Source organism: Spinacia oleracea, chromosome 2 (genome assembly GCF_020520425.1).
Source record: "Spinacia oleracea cultivar Varoflay chromosome 2, BTI_SOV_V1, whole genome shotgun sequence".
Lineage (NCBI taxonomy): Eukaryota > Viridiplantae > Streptophyta > Magnoliopsida > Caryophyllales > Amaranthaceae > Spinacia > Spinacia oleracea.
This window is the reverse complement of record NC_079488.1, coordinates 79,826,248-79,845,368: the sequence shown is the minus strand read 5'-3', so window position 1 is coordinate 79,845,368 and position 19,121 is coordinate 79,826,248. Positions and strand designations below refer to the sequence as shown.

General features: G+C 37.2%; 1 protein-coding gene across 3 annotated transcripts; it reads left to right on the top strand.

Annotated features, from left to right (window-relative positions):
* The first annotated feature begins 1,067 nt into the window (after positions 1-1,067).
* On the top strand, positions 1,068-6,762 carry LOC130467953 (uncharacterized). 3 transcript variants are annotated; one of them, XM_056837112.1, is made up of 4 exons: positions 1,068-1,365; positions 3,417-3,501; positions 3,632-3,765; positions 3,892-6,762. In XM_056837112.1, the coding sequence occupies exon 4, from the start codon at positions 5,138-5,140 to the stop codon at positions 6,650-6,652; it is 1,515 nt and encodes a 504-aa protein (XP_056693090.1). In that variant the 5' UTR covers positions 1,068-1,365; positions 3,417-3,501; positions 3,632-3,765; positions 3,892-5,137; the 3' UTR covers positions 6,653-6,762. The 3 variants fall into 3 exon arrangements, with proteins under 3 accessions (XP_056693090.1, XP_056693089.1, XP_056693091.1); XM_056837111.1 differs by having other exon boundaries at positions 3,887-6,762; XM_056837113.1 differs by lacking the exon at positions 3,417-3,501 and having other exon boundaries at positions 3,632-6,762.
* The last annotated feature ends 12,359 nt before the right edge of the window (positions 6,763-19,121 follow it).

The window sequence follows — 19,121 nt, the reverse complement described above, 5'->3', positions numbered from 1 at the left end:
CGTGAGTCATACTGAGATTTGTTTATAGCTAATCTGATGTTCCAACTCAATGTTCGGGCTAAACTTAATGAAGGATTTACTTAGATTCAACTGTTGACCGGAAACCTTGCAAAATCGATCCACAATATCCTTCATAACCACACATGACTCTCTATTTGCTTTAAAGAAGACCATTGCATCTTCCGCAAAAAAAAAGCACTGAAGTATATATTAACAAACTGAAGTATTTCTATGTATATTATTTTTTCAGTTTTAGCGTAGTTACTTTTACGAATAAAACGCGTTACTATTATTTTAAGGGTTACTTTATTTTTGTAAATATGTTATTTTAATACAAAATTTGGTTACTTTCATATTATTCGGAAATTACTTGACTCAATATTTAGAGTTAGCCTTCATCAACTTAAGGGTTGCATAATATTTTTTAACAAAATATTTAATGAAAAGTAAAATGGATAAAGAATGTTAAAAAAAATATGACAGGAGGGGAAAAAAGTAGCTAAGCGGAGTTCTCACGACGTACTAGACAAAAGATAAGCACTGTAGTTTTGTTAAACAACTGATCCACATAACATTTATACTACACAATTCTCCACATTTTTTTTAGGAAAATTTGTCAGAAATGACCTTTTAAAACACAAAAATTGTGAGAAAGGACCTTTTAAAAAAAAATTGTGAAAGAAGGCCCAATTGAATTTTTTTGTTGTGAATAAGGACCATAAGCCATATTCCGGTGGTCAACGACGGTTTTCCGGCGTTGACCATCACGTGACACACACGTGTATAACATTTTTTTTTTTTAAAGTTTCCCTCCAAGTTTCCCCCACCCCCAACTAGGGGTGTTCAAAATTACCCGACCCGGATTACCCGACCCGCTAACTCGCTGACCCGATACAAATTAACCGGGTAATTTTCTGATTTTTGAAAAATAAATGGGCCGGGTACCCGACCCGGGATATTAACCGGGTATCCGGGTCGGGGCACGGGCCGTTCTTTTCATTAAACGGGTACCCGTGTACCCGGTTAAAAAAATTATGCGCGTGTGGTTTGTGCTACTGATGTCTCCTTTGTAGGGTTTTAACTTCATATCCCAGCCGCACAACTCATTTCTCACACTCTCACCTCACCTCACCTCACCTCACCTCTCTGACTCTCTCTCTTTCTCGCTGCCGCACAGCTCGCACAAGCAAACACCGTTCCGCCTCCACTTCACCATCAGATCACCACACCAAGTCATCACCTCACCTGCGCTGCGCCGCTGCCACCGCTCCAGCGCCACTGCTCCACCAAATCGGTTCAAGCTCTCAAGAGTTCAACTTATCAAATTATTTGAGTTATAATTATTCTCCACCAAATAGGCTTACTGTAAGTTTGTACCAACCAAGTCTAATGAGCGACAAGTTTCCAGCAAATTTGATTAATTGACATGTTTGAAAGTTTGGTTTTGAATCAGCTTTTGGTTGATTTACTTATGAGGAAAGGCCGAAAGGGAGTAATCAATAATGTTTAAAATATTCAAATTATTTGAAAATAATTATTGATAAATTTGCGGTTACATTGTTTGCGTTTTGTTATGATAACCCTTACATTTCTTTAAATTGGGCAAAAGACGCCATTATTAATGCTACATTGGATGTTTTTATTTTTTTAATTAATATAATATAAGTAATTATTTACATTCCTACATGATTATTTACGGGAGTAGGAAAAATTAAGTATGAGATTTTTTTCATAAAAGAATCCGGGTACCCTGTGACCCGATCCAGGATAATCGGGTACCCGGTTATCTCGGGTCGGGTCATGGGCCGACAAAACAACTACCCGCATTTGCGGGTACCCGTTTAGCCGGGTACCCGGTAATGAACACCCCTACCCCCAACTAACTTATTCAGATCTTAAAAAAAAATCGATTTTCTCTCTCCTGCTCTGCTGCTCCTCCACCATTTTCTTCTTCCTTCCAACCACGAATTTCTTCTCCCCAGTTGAAATCAACCAAATTCACGCAACCCAATTGCTTGCCAGTCCTTTTCGTACGAGATAACACTAAAAGCCCTAATTTTTTTTCCTCAAATTTCTCCAAATTTTTGGTTCTTGAAATTAGGGTTCTTAGTGTTACCTAATTTCAAGAATCGATTTTTTTTAAGATCTGAATAAGTTAGGTGGGGGGTGGGGGAAACATGGAGGGAAACTTTTTTTTTAAAAATGTAAAAATTTAAGACACATGCATGTCACGTGATGGTCAACGCCGGAAAATAGTCATTGACCACCGGAATATGGCTTATGGTCCTTATTCACAACAAAAAAACCCAATTGGGCCTTCTTTCACAACTTTTTTTTTTTAAAAGGTCCTTTCTCACAATTTTTGTGTTTTAAAAGATCCTTTATGACAAATTTTCCTTTTTTTTAAAACGTACATAATTATGTTACACCGTGAGTTAAATAACTAATGTAAACATGTCACACCATCAATTTGATGGTGTGGCTTGCCAAATATAGGACTTTGGCCTTGTAAATAAAATTTTGTGAAAAAATATTTCAAAAAAAAAAACTAAGTCAACCTTCAAGGGAGCAACTTTTAATTTTCCATGAAAAAATAATAAAATAGAACTTATCTATCTACAAAATCCCTCAAAAAATAAAAGATAGGAAAAATATAGGTTAATGTTAAAATATTGTACGGAGTACTACTTACATCGTATTAAACATATATACGAACGTACTCTCTCCGTCCCGGAATACTCGTAATGGTTGACTGGACACGCTTGGCAATGCACAACTTTGACCATCAATATCTTCAATTATATATTATAAAAACTTATAAAATATTAACATTTTGAAAATATATATTAAGATGAAGCCAACAATATATTATATAATAACACTTATTTTCATATATTATAAATAAAATAGGGTCAAAGTGAATTATGTGAATAGTGCAAAAAGTCAAATTGTTGCGAGCATTCCGGGACGAAGGGAGTATTAAATAAGCCACCGTTCAAGGGAGAAAATTCTACATGAGGTGCATTGAGGCTTAAAGAAACAATATTATATTTCTCATCGAAAAAAGGAACAATGTTTATGTATTTCAAACAAAAAAAAGCAACAATTTACTCATTTTTACAGATTTTAACTGATTTTTACGGATTGAAATTGTTTTTTTTTTACTATAAAAATCTTATTTTAACTAAATATATACGAAATATATATTTTGATGTGAATAAGTTATAACGAATTCTCACTGATATAAATATGAGGATCAAGTGTTGTTAAAATTAAGCCGCGGGAGATGATTAATAAGATCATCCATTTTACTTCATAGATTTTTTATGTAGTTGCAAGTTCTTACTTACTACCCATTTCAATATAAAACTGAAATAAGTTCTATGAAATTCTAATAAGTGTTTGTGCGATCGTAGGTGTTAAGAAAAAGTGAAACTAAGGTGAACGAAATACATTGTAAATCATGTTCGTTGGCAGTTGAGTACAAAAGTCATATTACAGGTTGTCATTTGTTTATATTTGGATTATTGACTCATTTACACACGGGGGGACATCAAATAGATACTCTGTATATATATATTTTTTTTTTTACGTATAGAGACTTTTTTTTTTTTTTTTTTTTTTATAATAGGTAAGAAGAAGAGACCCTAACTGAACCAGCACCTAGCATAGGTTAACCAGCCCAGCTCCGTAGGTCATCGCTTGAGCCACTCCCAAGCATTTCGCAGATGATGGGGCTCGAACTTGTGACCTCCAAGTCACAAGGTGAGTTCCCCACCAACTCCACCAACTTATGTTGGTCGTTTACGTATAGAGACTTAGTTGAACTAAACGCTGAATCTACTACTCCGTACTTATTCAAAATTTTCACATCGGTTGTTACTAGGCCAGGTGCGAGAAGAAGGGAGGCTTTTGCATTGATGGATCAATAATGTTATCTCAAAATGTACCCCATGTTTAGTAAAAAAAAATAAGAGGGTAATGTTAAAAAATAATGTTCATGGGAATAATTTCAGCAATTAATGTTAAACTGCTGATGTTACTTGGAAGAGGGTAATAGGTAACAACAGAAAAATCCCAAAACAGAATATCCATTATATTACTTTGGCACATTTATGCTGATCAAAAGTGTATCATCGTCTGTGACACCACTTGTTTTTTTAAATGTGCTTATATAATCGATCTGCTATCATCTGGAAAACAATCTGTAGTAGTTGAAGAGAAGAGTTCTCAAGTTTGATGATGAAGTTAAAGAGGAGGTGGCTAAGGCTTGCAGGAATAAAAATATATAAAGCCAGCTTCTAGGAATCAATGTGTGAGTTTTGCTGAAGCAGTCCATGCAATTTGGGGGTCAGGGGAACAGGATAATTATGTAATGCTTTAGTTTCAAATTAGCTTGCATTATTTGTTACTCTTAGGCCTCCAAAGGAAGATTCTCTCTCACAGCCCCTTCCTCTATGAGATACTTATGCTCTTTGGCCGGGGATCAAATCGGTGTGAGTCAATAAAAGCAAAGTGTAGACGATGGTATGGGAAAATAGAGGAAAGCAACCTTCCTTTATCAAAATGATTAAATTCCTAATCTTCAATTCATTGTTGCTATTATATTGGCCCCTACTTCACCTTACTGTTACATTTGTACATTCAAGTACTTCTAGTTATAGCTTATCCTAATTTCTTGATAATATGTAATATGTTTATATATTTTAATTTAAGGTAAATTTAACTTATTTAATCAACCATTTTTATCTTATTCACATATGTACTAACTTTAATATGCATGTTTTTACTAATCATACATCAACCATGCATGATTTGTTTATCACTAATTCATGCATGATTTATCTACCACTATATGCATTCATGCATGATTTATCTACCACTATAAACATTCATGCATGATTTATCTACTACTACTATATGATGCTACATAAGACAATGTAAATTGACAAGAATTATAAAGTTCAACTCACATACTTGTTAAAAAAATAAAAAAATAAAAAAAAAGCTCTTAGCAAAATTTGAAGCAAATTACTCAAATGGAAACAATAACAATCAATAAAATTAAAAGAAACTTCTTCTTCTCTCTCTGGTGGCGCACGTTTAGGGCGATTACTATCGTGCACCCACTCCATTGATGGGGCGGAAGAAGAAAGCTGTGAGCTCTACTCCTTCACTAGGTTCTCCTTCAGTGACTGGTGAGAAAGCTATTGCAAGTGTAAGCACTGTTCCATTGGTGAAAACACCGTTGCTTGAGCAACAAGTAACAACATCCCAGAATCGATTGAGCGCCATGGATCAGCAAGGTGAGCTTGTTTCTTCTTCATTAGTTCATCCAAGTGCTGGATTGATACCTCTAGAGCTCCATAACACGATTTTGGCTTACGATCAAGTTCTCGGCTTCTCTGGTTCTGCTGGAAACCAAATAGAGGCGTTATTTTCGAATTTGGGGGAAAATGATGTTCAATCTCAGATTGGAAACAGGGGAGGATCAGGAACTGGTGATTTAGAGATGCAACGCAGAATGAGGGCTTTGGCCTCTCAATTGAGGGAAAACCTAGAGCAAAACCAGCCTATCTGTGCTCCTACTCAGCCTGCACCAGTGGCTCAAAGGCGATTGGAGATGGATGGCACTCAGGCTCCTACCACCTGGTCTAGCTTATTTCAGAGATCTCCTTTAGCAGGTAAAGGTGTTTCTCTTAAGTTTGTTGCTCCACTAGTTAAAGAGGGTAAGAAACTTGCTCAATTACAGAAGAATGAGGTAGATGATATGACTAGGAAATGGTTAGCTGCTATTGTGTTGTATGTAGTGGGTGATACTCCAACCATTGCTGCTATTAAGAGGTTCATTTCTGCTAACTGGGTCAACATTGGTACACCTAATGTTTTTCTGCATGATGATGGGTATTTCATTATCCAATTTGACTCAGTTGATGATAGAAATTCTGTGATGAGTGGAGGTACATACACGTTTTTCAGTAAGCCAATGATCATTAAATCCTGGTCCCCAGAATTCAATTTTTATGAAGAAGTTTTAAGGGTCATTCCATTATGGGTTAGATTGCCTAATCTCCCACTGAATTGCTGGAGTGGTGATTCTCTTAGTAGGATTGCTAGTTTGTTGGGAGTTCCTATTTGTGCTGATGACTGCACTACAAGACAACAGAGGGTGTCTTTTGCTCGAGTTTTGGTGGAAATGGATGTGACAGCAATTCTGCCTGATCATATCTGGATTGAAGATGTGAATGGTCAAGAATTTAAACAACAGGTTCAATATGACTGGAAACCCTCTTATTGTCATAAATGCCAATTACCAGGCCATAACTGTGCTAGTGTTGCTAAAACTCAAGTGCAGCAAGCCAGTAAGCCACCCCAGGTGAAGAAGATGTGGGTTCCAAAGAAAACAACTGTACCTCCAGCAGTTATTGTAACTCCTTCTGCTACTCCTTTGAACCAGAGCTTGGTTGTGAATCAATCAGGTGCTGATGCTGGTTGGAAGGTGGCTACTAAAGGAGCAAGAAGTAGAGGTGTGCCTGTGTCACACAACAACTCTTTTAGGCCTTTGAATGAAGATGATTCATATGAGGTTGTTGTGGAGGATGATGTAGAGGAGCTGCTGGATGGTGATTCTGGGCCAATATCTGAATGTTGAATCTTTTCACATGGAATATTAGAGGGCTAAATGATCCCTCTAAGGTCACTGAGGTAAAAAGGCTTATTAGTACCTATAATATTAAAATTATTGCAATTTTAGAAACTAGAGTCAAGATTAGCAAGCATCAGTCTATCATGAATAAATTTGGGCATTCCTGGAACTGGGAAAATAACTATGTGCATAGTTCTAAAGGGAGAATTTGGTTAGGGTGGCAGACTAACTGTGTTACTGTAAAAAATTTAAGGTGTAATACTCAATTTATCCACTGTGAGGTTATTGATCAGCAGTGTGTGCACTGCTTCTTTTTCACTGCAGTCTATAGGTTGCACACCATAGATGACAGGAAAGCTTTGTGGCATGATTTAGGTGATATTAATGCTACAGTGGGTAGTTCTCCTTGGTTGATTTCTGGTGATTTTAATGCTATCATGGGTTTCCAGGAGAGAGTAAATGGAGGGGTTGTGACTTTAGCAGAAATTAAAGATTTTGCTGATTTTGTGGATGCCTATCAGCTCTATGAGTTGCAGAGCAAAGGTCACTTTTATTCTTGGCATAAGGGGGGAGATAATACTAAAACTGCTAGCAGAATTGATAGATGTTTAGGCAATGGGGAGTGGATGAGTATGAAGGGTGATGTATGTTCTGAATACCTTAATTCCTCCCTTTCTAACCATTGTCCTATCTTGGTTAAGTGCATTCCAGAATCTCTTGGTGGTGGTAGGCCTTTCAGGTTCTTAAATTATTTAGTTGATCATGATAGCTTTCTTCCTTCAGTGGAGCATTGTTGGAAGGAATCTATGCCAGAATCTGGTATGTTACTTGTGTGGAAAAAACTGAAGTTGGTGAAACAGAAACTGAAGTCCATTCATAAACAGGAGTTCCAAGGTATTGCAAATAAGATAGATCAAGCAAGGGTGCAATTTGATTCTATTCAGAATCAACTTCAGCAGAATCATTCTGATAGTTTCCTGCTGAGTCAGGAACACATTTGCTCTGCAGATTTGAAGAAGTGGTTGAGAATTGAAGAAGTGGCTTTGAGACAGAAATCTAGGCTCCAATGGTTACAAGTGGGTGATTCTAATAGTAGATTCTTCTTTGCTTCAGTCAAGGAGAGGCACAGGATCAACAGAATCACTGAATTAATTGATGATGATAACAATAAATTAGTGACACCAGCTGATATTCAGGGTGAGGTTTTGAAGTTCTATGGGCAGTTGCTTGGTACAAGGGCTAGCTCTTTGCCTTTGATTGATCTTCCCACTATGAGAGAGGGGCCCACACTGAGTAATTCTGCTAGGCTCTCTTTATGCCAGCCAATAACTGAAGGGGAGATTGATCTAGCTTTGAAGGGGATTGATGACAATAAGGCACCAGGAATTGATGGATTCAATGCAGTCTTCTTCAAAAAGACATGGGGGATAATTAAAACGTATATGTATGCTGCTATTATGGGTTTTTTTGATAATAGGAGGATGTTGAAGCAAGTGAACTGTACTACTGTGACCTTAGTTCCTAAAGTTCCTAACCCTTCTAAGGTTAAGGAATTTAGACCTATTGCTTGTTGTACTACTATCTACAAGATTATTTCTAAAATCTTGACTAGTAGACTTCAGAAGGTGATTGGCTCTATTGTTAGTGACTGTCAAGCAGGGTTTATCCCAGGAAGAATCATCTCAGATAACATTCTTTTGGCCACTGAGCTTGTGAAAGGATACAACAGGAAGAACCTCTCTCCCAGATGCATGATTAAGGTTGACTTAAAGAAAGCATATGACTCTACTGAATGGAGTTACTTAATGGATGTTATGAAGGAATTAGGCTTCCCAGAGATGTTTCTTGGGTGGATTCTGGAGTGTATTTCTTCTGTTTCTTATAGCATTCTTATTAATGGTCAGCCTTGTGTTCCCTTTCCTGCTAAAAAGGGTTAAGACAAGGTGATCCTTTGTCCCCCTTTCTCTTTGCTATTGGTATGGAGTACCTCTCCAGAAGTCTTAGCCAGTTGAAAGCTGATCCTAACTTCAACTTTCATCCAAAATGTGAGAAGCTGAATATCACTCATCTCATGTTTGCAGATGACTTGCTTATGTTTGCCAGAGCAGATCCTATTTCAACTAATATGTTGTTTCAGAAGTTCCTGTTGTTCTCAAAAGCTTCAGGGTTGGAAGCCAATCTGGATAAGAGTAATGCCTATATTTGTGGTGTAAGTTCAGACATTCAGCATCAAATCATGCTCACCTTGAATATTCCTTCTGGTGAGTTTCCATTTAGGTACTTGGGTGTTCCCTTGTCTACCAAGAAACTGTCCTATGCTCAATGTAAACCTTTAGTTGATAAAGTATTGAGTAGAGCTAAGACTTGGACTGTTAAATATCTTTCCTATGCTGGCAGGCTGCAGCTAGTTAAAACCATTCTTCTTAGCCTACAATCCTTCTGGTGTCAGATCTTTGTGTTACCTAAGAAAGTCATTAAGGAAGTACAAAGCTACTGCAGAATTTTCTTATGGACAGGTGGTACTGATTGCTCCAAGAAAAGCCTTGTTGCTTGGTCTCATATGTGTTTGCCTAAAACTGCTGGTGGTTGGAATATTAAAGATATGGAGATATGGAATAAGGCAGCTGTGTGTAAGCTTTTGTGGGCCATCACTCACAAGAAAGACAGGTTGTGGTCCAGATGGGTAGATGGGTATTATATGAAAGGGAGGTCTATTGCTGATGTTCATTGCCCTTCTACTATGTCCTGGTCACTTAAAAAGATTATTGGTTGTCAGGAGTTGGTCACTAATGTAGGTGGATGGTCAGCTGTTGAGAAGGGTGGTTGTTTCTCAATCAAACTGATGTATAGAAACTGTGTGGAGATCATCCTAAAGTTCCATGGAGAAGACTCTTATGTAACAACTTGGCTACTCCTAAAAGTATCTTCATCATGTGGATTGCTATCTGGAAAAGGCTTCCTACTTTGGACAGGTTGTTTAAATGGGGGGTTGTTGATTCTGAAGTATGTCTTGTTTGCTCCATGGGTACTGAATCTATTGAGCACTTGTTCTTTGCTTGCACCCTATCCTACAGAGTTTGGCAGAAAGTTTTGGATCTGCTGCATTTCAAGAGAAGGCCAGAATCCTTTGATAATGAGATGCAATGGTTGATTAAGAGCTGTAAAAGAAGTGGAAGCAGACACAAGCTGTTGGGTATGTTTTTTGCTGAATGTATCTACTCCATTTGGTTGAACAGGAATGATGTTGTGTACAATCAGGTGTGTAAAACTCCTGAGAGGTTGTTTAGGCAGATTCAGTTCCATGTAGCTAGTAGATCTTCTGATGCTTTAAGTTCTACTTTGTTAAACTTGAGTAGATAAGTGTTTTAGGGGCTGTGTTGCTGTTTTGCTTGTGCTGTAACTGAGGCAGTTTGCTTTTTTCCTCCTTTTGGTAATAAATCTCTTATTTGCCAAAAAAAAAAAAAAACAATAACAATCAAATGCTCTTATGGTGTAACAATGGTGGTAAATGAAGATGTTTCTTTTCAATCTCCTATGATTAAGAGGTCGGTGGAAAATGGTGTTGGTAATTATAATGCAATACGGACCCCTTTATTTATAAGGAATCTGGTATAAACCGCAACTCTTTATTTATTCCAATAAAATAACCCAGAGACACAGAGAAACACATAAACCCTAAAACATATTATCTCTGTCATTATTGTCCCATAGAGATTTGAGCAGTTCTTGAAGTAATTCCAGCCTTTTAATCGGGGTACAGAGTTGGAAGGTAGCTGTGTTACCCTTTGGGAGCAATCGTCACTGAGAACCTTGTACCGGTGGTGGCGAAATACGCTTCTAGAGCAGGCGTAAAACCCGTCACAGCTTTTGAGATCAATTATTGAGTATTGTGTTCTTCCCTATTATTTTATTGTTAATTTTCATGGTTACAACACAATATTTCCAACAATCTAGAAGCGTAATTTTACTGTTGTTACCTTGAATTATACGAATGTATTATGTGTTTGGCGAGGAACGTATTTGCTGCACCCAATTCTATTTACAATTTAGAAGCTAATTTGTTTACGTTGATTCCTTGAATTACGTGAACTTATAATCTGATTTGTTAATATGGAAATAACGGAAATCTACTTATAAGAAATCAGTTATGAGTTGTTTGTCGTCATTGAGAAACCAGAGAAGACGAAAGAAAAGCTTGGTAAAATCATATCCCTTGGTTTTCATATCCTGATGTTGGAGATAGCCATATATTTTGTTTTAATTAGTAAGTTATAATTGATGGATAATAATTACACTTTACTGATTCCTCTTGATGGCCTCCACGTGAATTTGGAACGAAACAATATGAAGAGTTTAGTTTGATTTTGGCTAGTACGACGCACTAAATTAGATAAAATAAGAAACTTGATTAAAATTTTGATATGTTGATGTGCGGTCAATGTGGCCAAATCCTCTTGCCGCGGGTAGGTTGTGGCTAGTCTTATTGTGCCGCGGGTAGGTTGTGGAGTAGGCTGCCCCATGACATATTTGTATGACAATACAAGCAAAACCCGCTTTACGAACATGAGATAAAGTCATTGGTTGAGGAGGGTCAAGTTCGTATATCCGGCCTTTGCATTCCAACAAGTTTGTGCGGTAAAAGGGAAGTTCCTTCCTTTAATTTATCTTTGTAAAACTTTAACTTATTCGCATAATTTATTTTATGTGTCCTCTAATGCAAAAGTGGGTAATGTGAGGGTTAAAACTAAAGTTCGAAGACTAACAAGTATGTTAGTTGTGATTTTGTGCGTTGGACACTAACAAGGTTGTGCATGTTCATTATACTTGGACGCATAGCTAATGTGAATACCTATTTGCAAAGCTAGCAATAAAAATGAGGATTCTCGTCTACTACTTTGGAGAGCACTATCATTAATGATATTGTATCCATCATGCTTGATGTCAGGGAAGTTTCTTATCTAGATTTATGTTGGCAAACTCTAACTTATTTACATAATATGTAGATATGTCCCCTCCTTTGATGTGTGGTACATTGTTTTGATACTTTGTTGGTCAATGTGGGGGTGTGAGTTAATGTTTGAGGCCAATGGGCTAGTTTACTAGCTAGAAATGAGGAGTATGTTGGAAAACGAACACTTAAGCATTGATATGAGTAGTTTTATTAAACGGTTTTTTCATGAAATGCCCTTGAGATTTCACGAAATTCACCAAATACCCCTGCGTGTTTCAAAATACATAATATACCCCTATTTTTCCGTATTGTTCATAAAATGCACTTGGACTTAACGTCCGTTAGTTTTCCGTTAACAGTAGTTTACGGTTTTGCCCTTATATTGCTTTCATCCCCTTCATCCCCTTCACCTGCAAACTCTCTCTCTCTCTCTCCTCCCACTCAACCACCCAAACTCTCTCTCTCTCTCTCTCCTCCCACTCAACCACCACTCCTCACCGCCGTCACCATCTTCGCCCTCGCTACCGTCGCCTACCTCGGCCAGGGTTCGACTTCCTCGGTTGCACCGTTGATGGCATCGGTGACCCGGTCAACTCTCTATCTCCTCCATTGGCGTTGTCGACGAGTGAGATTTCGTCAAGGCGAGAGACGTCGATTAAGGGGAGGAGTCGATCCCGGAGAAAATGGTGATCTTTCTCTCTCTTCTCTTCTGCGCTAATTTCAGTAGAAATTTATCACAATTGTTATAATAATATGTTAAATTAATGTAGCCTTACAATTTCTCTCTTCTCTTTCTCTTACTTCCAATGAAATTTATGGGTTTTCTGCATTTTTAGGGTTTTGATTTAAGGTTTTTGTTTGTTGATTTTGGATTAATATTAAGCATATAATTTGAACTGAAATTGCATTTCTACGCTTTTTTATTAGTTGGATTTCCATCAATGATTGTTTTTTATTGTCCCGAAAACATGATTTGTGGATATTACAAGTTTTCTGCTGGAAATGGACATCTCTGTTGTAATCAGTTAATTTGAGAACTATGGTGTTTGGTGGAAATGCCAAGAATGTACATTTGATATTAAAATCTTATTTTGATAGGATATTAACATTGATTATGTTTTCGTATGGGTATTATATTTTTCTAGAATATCTGAGTATTCGACACCATAACATGCTTGGACTCCTGACCCTTAATTTGGACCAATCATATGAAGTTTTAGTTTTGCTTGTTGCATCCATGTTCGACATATGATTTTGAGTTGGTGTTAGAGCCTCCAGGATATCCATTTGTGCCATAGCTATTAACTGCTATGTTATTGTTGGGATTTGATGATCCCTTGAATGAGATTTTGTCCAATCCTAATTTTGACGTTAAATTGCATTTTAGGTTCTAGTTGATGCTCCTAACATGGTTAGAGGTCAAATGAACTTGAAGCTCTTTGACCTATATCAAGGTTGAGATCGAGAAGTCACCAAACAAGAAGACCCTTGTCCAAGCTATGGAGGTTGCTGGTATGGTTTTTTGATCTCGGATTGATCTTTTGCTGCTTTTTCTTTGGGTATGCTTTGTTGTTAAATTGCTATGATGTCGGGCAGATGTTAAGAACAAGTGGGAGAACAGTTCATGGGGAAGGAAACTGATTGCCCAGAAGAGAAGAGCTGCTCTTATGACTTCAAAAGATTCAAGATCATGGTGGCCATGAATCTGCTTGTGTTTTGCTTGTGTTTTTATTCCATGAAATTGTTCCAGAAAAAATTCACGGGGTTACAATTGTTTCAAGCCATTTATGAGACTTTTTATTTGTACTCCCATCATTTTATGATGAACCACACCACTAACACACCACCTGCTATTGTGTACACCAGGAGAAAGAAACAGAAGCCACTAGAGGCAGCAGCAGTGCAGTAGAGCAACACAAGGCTTGTGGAGAGAGTTGTTACCCCACTGCTAGCAGGCAAGAATAGTAATTAATGAAGTGTACTATGTAATTCTTAAATAGAAGAGGAGAGAGATAGAGTAGGCATTGAGCAACTTGTATTGAGATAGGAGATTGGTGACCTAAAGTCACTTACTTTGAGAGTTGTAGCCTTCAAGCTGTTGTCTTTTGTATCTGTACTGTTTGGTGTGAATCAAAGAAAGCTTCTTCTTTTCTATCTCGGTGTGAGCTTTTGACAGGTTGCAGGAGGAACTTGTTAAATTGTCTTCACTCGTTTCCATAAAATGTTCAAAGTATATGGCAATGGCAATCTAAGTTTTTGTAAAGTTACTATGCAAATTAATCAGCTTTTTATGAAATATAATCCCTGTTTATTGCTGGAAATTTGTTACAAGCTGCTCCACTTCATTGCTAGGAAAATTAGAAATGCAAACTAGCCGTTAGATTTAAATTATACAGTTTAAAAACAGTTTGGGTATTTGGTGCAAACAAGTTTACAAATAGGTGTATATTGTTCAAAAAGTTTATAAATAGGCGCATTTGGTGAATTATAAACATGACTTAACGGAGGACTAACGGAAAGTCAAAATAGGGGTATTTGGTGAACAATACGAAAAAAATAGGGGTATATTATGTATTTTGAAACACGCAGGGGTATTTGGTGAATTTCGTGAAACCTCAGGGGCATTTCATGAAAAAACCGTTTATTAAAATAATTTCATGCTATTGGTTTTATTATGAGCATACTTGATGCATATGCGTGTTCCTATATGTGGTTGGCTTTGATAGTGTTCATATGCCTTGTGTGAATCATATGTTGTTGCATGGTACACGTACACGTTAGTGCTTTAAATGAAACTAAAGTTTCTTTTTACTCAATTTAAGATAAAAAGATAAACTTAGACAAATGAATCAGTAAAGGTACGTTGTCCTAACTACAATTGATTTTGTAGAGGCTTTTTGGTAAGTACCAATTCTTAATTGAGTGGCAATTATACATTTATACTATTGTATAATCCTAGCATATTGTGGAAATTTATCTAGAAACAGTTTCTCATAGATTGAATATGCTAACATGCTTGAAGTTCTAATATTGTATGATTAATTCATGACTTGATGATGCTTGTGATGTAAGCATACCTTGTAGACAATCCTATATTGCATAGGTGGAGCACGTGAAAGTAATCCTCATTATTCACCAAAAGGTACAATGGGAAGAGGATCAAATAAAACGAGTAGGTTTGAGATGCCCATTGAGTCAATATAAATTTATGGCAATATCATTGGATCCTACAAGTCAAGATTCATACAATTAGAAAAGGCTATTGGATGATGGCTCATTGTGGGGGTTGAAGGAAATAATGCCCTTGGTCCAAGTATGCATTCTATGTTAAGTCTAATAAATGCGGTTCAGTATTAATTAACAAGTTAATAATTCAGTGAGATCAAGTGAGCTGAATGCCTAGCTAGAGGCCGCTTCAGTTCAAGTGGAATTAATGATAGTAATCCACAGCTTACTCTTGAATGAACCCGTAGGGTCACACAAATAGTACGTAAACGGATCAAGTATTTAATGGCATTAAATACTCTATCTATGGATATTCGGAATCGACGGATCTTGGTTTCAGTGGGAGCTGAGATCGTCACAAGCAAGAAATGAATACTCCGGAAACGATGATATTGCCGGAAACGGAAATATGGATCGTATCGGAAATATAAATATTATCCAAATCGTAGATGTTGCCGGAAACGGAAACATGGTACGTATCGGAAAATATTATCGGAAATGGAAATATTGCCGGAAACGGAAATATTGTCAGAATCGGAAATATTATCGGAATCGGAAAATAATTCCGGAAACGGAAATATTAAATATTTGTTCGAAACGGAAATTAATTCCGGAATCGGAAATATTAAATATTGTTCGTATCGGAAATGAATTCCGGAACCGGGAATTTAATCGGAAGCGTATCGTACGAATAAGCATCGGACGAGGCCTGCCGGACGAGGGCCCAGCACGAAGCCAGGCCATCGCCCAGCAAGCCAAGCGCGCCACACGAACAGCCAAGGCCACGCCAGGCCCAGCGCAAGGCCAGGCCCAGCAGGCCATGGCAGCGCGCGCAGCGCGCGCAGCAATGGGCTGCGAGTGGTGCTGCTGCTCGCGTGGGCTTGCGGCTCGCGTGGGCCGAGCGGCTGTGTGGGCTGTGCGCGGGCATGGCCTGCACGCTCGTGGGTCATGCTCGTGTAGAGTTTGTGTTCACATACGAAACCTAAATTGTGTAGGATTTGTTTGATGATTAAATTCCTAATCCTAAAAGGATAAAATTAATTAGTTAGAGTCCTACTAGGATTCTAGTTTAACTAATTAGTATCCTAATAGAATTCCAGTTCCTTTTCCATACCTCTATAAATAAAGGCCTAGGGTCATTATTTGCAGGTACGATTGAAGTATTCAAAGGGTAAGTTTTTGAAATAAAATCAGCCATACACTTGCAATAATAACCGAAATTCCTAGTAACCTTAAGGGCGATTCTAGTTGGTCTAACTTGAGGCGGATCCGGACGTACTGTGGAATATCTACGGAGGGACGACATTTGGAGTCCTAAAGACTTGTTCTTGTTCGGTTCAGGCGCAGCTAGGGAAGGCACGCTGCAACATGTATGCATCTATCCTATGCTAAATGATTATGTGAAAATAATATGCTTTCCTGGCTTTATGGTTTTTCCGCATGATTTATGAATTGTCATATGTATCATAACCTAACAGTGGTATCACGAGCCTCTTATTATTTTCATAATCTAAATTGCATGAACATGGTTAAATATTACAAATTTGCAAGAATTAAAAGGGGTGATTAATTTTCGTAATTGTTAATTAATTGCAAATTGCGTTTATTTAATTATACGTACGCAGTTTTTCGACAGTTTCTTCGTTACTCATCCAAATCGAGTGATTTTTGTGTCAATTCCGCATGTAAAAGGCATTCTAAAATTTTGACAAAATTAGTATTTTTCGGCCGGACCCAGAATTCTCAAATTCGAAGCCTAACTATGACTTTTCGGAGGTTTTAGTTTTTCGAATGCAAAATTTCGTAAATTTAAGATGTTAAATTAAATATTTGCGATTCTTGTTGATAAATCTTGAATTTTTGATTGACCTACTGTATATGTTTAACAAGTTTGAATGCCTAGCCTTGTTAATTATGCAATCTAATTTGTAATTATGATTAATTTGTTGAAAATTGGAATAATTTAGAATTAATTTGATTTTCATAATTAGTTATAATTTAATTAGATACCTATGATTAAAAACCACCATAAAAATTGTAAATTTATGTTAAGTTTTAAATTTTTATGACCTAGACTTGAATCCATGTTAATCGGAAATCAATTAAATAATAAATTTTCGATTTTTCGCCCTAAAATTATGAAATTAATATTATTTATTAATTTGTCATTAATTTTGAATATAAATTTTTTATTTTTATGCAATTCGCTCATATAACTTGCACGCACAAAGCAATGGACGCTACGTGTTACCCTTAAGGGGTGTTGTATAGTGCGGGCATGCGACGACGAGCAAGGGAGCTCGTCGCCCATGCGGTACGAATGCAGCGAGCAAAACCATGGTGCACGAGCACAAGGCAGCAGCCCTGCCTTGTGTCGTGGGTTGTGAGCAATGGGCGCATGGGCAAGGGCGAGGGCAAGGCACGAGCAGTCGCGTGTGGGCAGCAAACGTGCTGCGCCACAGCGCGCACTGCCTCGCGCAAGCATGCGGAGCCTCGCGCGCAGCCAGCGCTAGTGTGCGTGCGACGAGCGTTGCGCCCAGCGATGGCGTGCAGCGTGCTCTGTTGCGACGTGCGACGAGCGCTGCGCCCAGCGATGGGCTGCGGCAGCATGCTTGTTGCGACGAGCGCTGGCGCGCGCCTTGTGATGGGAAGCAGCAGCGATGCGACGCAGCGCATGGGCTGCGCGCACATGGCCAGCGATGGCTGTGTGCGTGTGGCCCATGGGCGTGCGTTGCGTGGGGTTGTTGCGTTGCGATTAGATCGTTTTGAAATTTTAATTTGAAATTTTCAGTTTACGTAATTTTAATTAATTTTAAAATTAATAATTTAAATTATTTTCTTGGATTTTAATTTTGAATATTGTAATTATAATAAATTTTATTTATTCTAATTATTTTACTAAAATTAAAATCATGAATTAATTTAAATACGACTGAAATTAAATTAAATTTATGGATTCAATTATAAATTTATATGAGCTTTAAATTTTAATTAAATTTGTATGTTTCCGGTTAGACTAGAAATACATTTTTATGTTTAAAATTAGTAAAGCATATGAATTTATTGGTTTAAGTGGGAGCTCTTTTTAGTCATATACTCTTGATTAGGTCTACAAATCCTTAAGGTTAAAACAACTTGATTAGAATTAATAAGGACTGAATAATTGGTAGATTATTGGTGCCCTTGATTAATTGCTGCAAATGTTTATGTGATGCATAATGTGTTTTACTAACCAGCTATGTGGGCCATTCATGATAATGAATGGGTGAATGGTATATATTGTATATGTACTGTTTTGCAGGTTATGAAGTGACTAGTATGGCCCAAATAGGATAGAAAATATGGTCTGCTTACCATTAATTTGAATGTAATTGGTCTAAAGTACCAAAGTTGTTTTTCAATTCAAATATGGTCTGCGTACCATCAAATAGTTGTAATTAGTTTTAATTATAGCTTATTCTATTTGAAGAAAATGGTGCCTCCCACGGAGATTTTCAAGACGGACTTTGAAGTTAAAGCTTCAAGATGAAGTCGGGCCATACTAGATCACATTTATCTTATGCATGTTTTAAGTTATTTATTGCTTTTAAATATGTCTTAAATATGCATGAGATCAAAGCTTGATTATGTTGCATGATTAAGGATTTTAGTTCACTTAAAATCTAACCAACATAGTAAGAGCCTTAAGTTCCAAACTTAAAAATTGAGTTAAAAGGTGCCATGCCAAAATATACACTTGCTTGGATATCCTTTACATCAATCTAGTAATAGTTTTCGCTCAGCGAGGTGTTACTTATTGGTCCTAAAGGGGCAAGGTACACAAATAATTGTGAGTACATGTTAGTTTTGGTGAAACTCAACGATATAAGTAAGGAGTCCTTTTATGTCGTGGCAAAATCGATAGGTTTACCTAATAAGTTCGTAGACGTACCTATCAACCAAGAATAGTTTCTAGACTATTAGCAAAAGGCTTTTGCTTACCTAAGATGTTTTAGGATTAAGTCGACAAACTGTGCTTAGTTCTTCAATGATTTTATTTTATTTTGGATCAAGTATTTTATCCTGGAATCATTTTATTCACACCTGCCGGAACACATAACTTGAATAAAATGCTTAATAAACATTGAATTATGCATGTATGCTAGAATTTAAGTTTATTAAGAGAAACTGTGAATGGTTATTTATTTGTTTATTCTTTTCAATTGTAGTTTTAACTATGGCAAACAACAATTCATTCAACATTCGATCAATTCTCGAAAAGGAGAAGTTGAGCGGGAAAAACTTCCTTGACTGGCAAAG

Bases quoted from the DNA above. Each gene is read 5' to 3' on its own strand.
- LOC130467953 (XM_056837113.1), top strand. From the start codon at position 5,138: ATGGGGCGGAAGAAGAAAGCTGTGAGCTCTACTCCTTCACTAGGTTCT.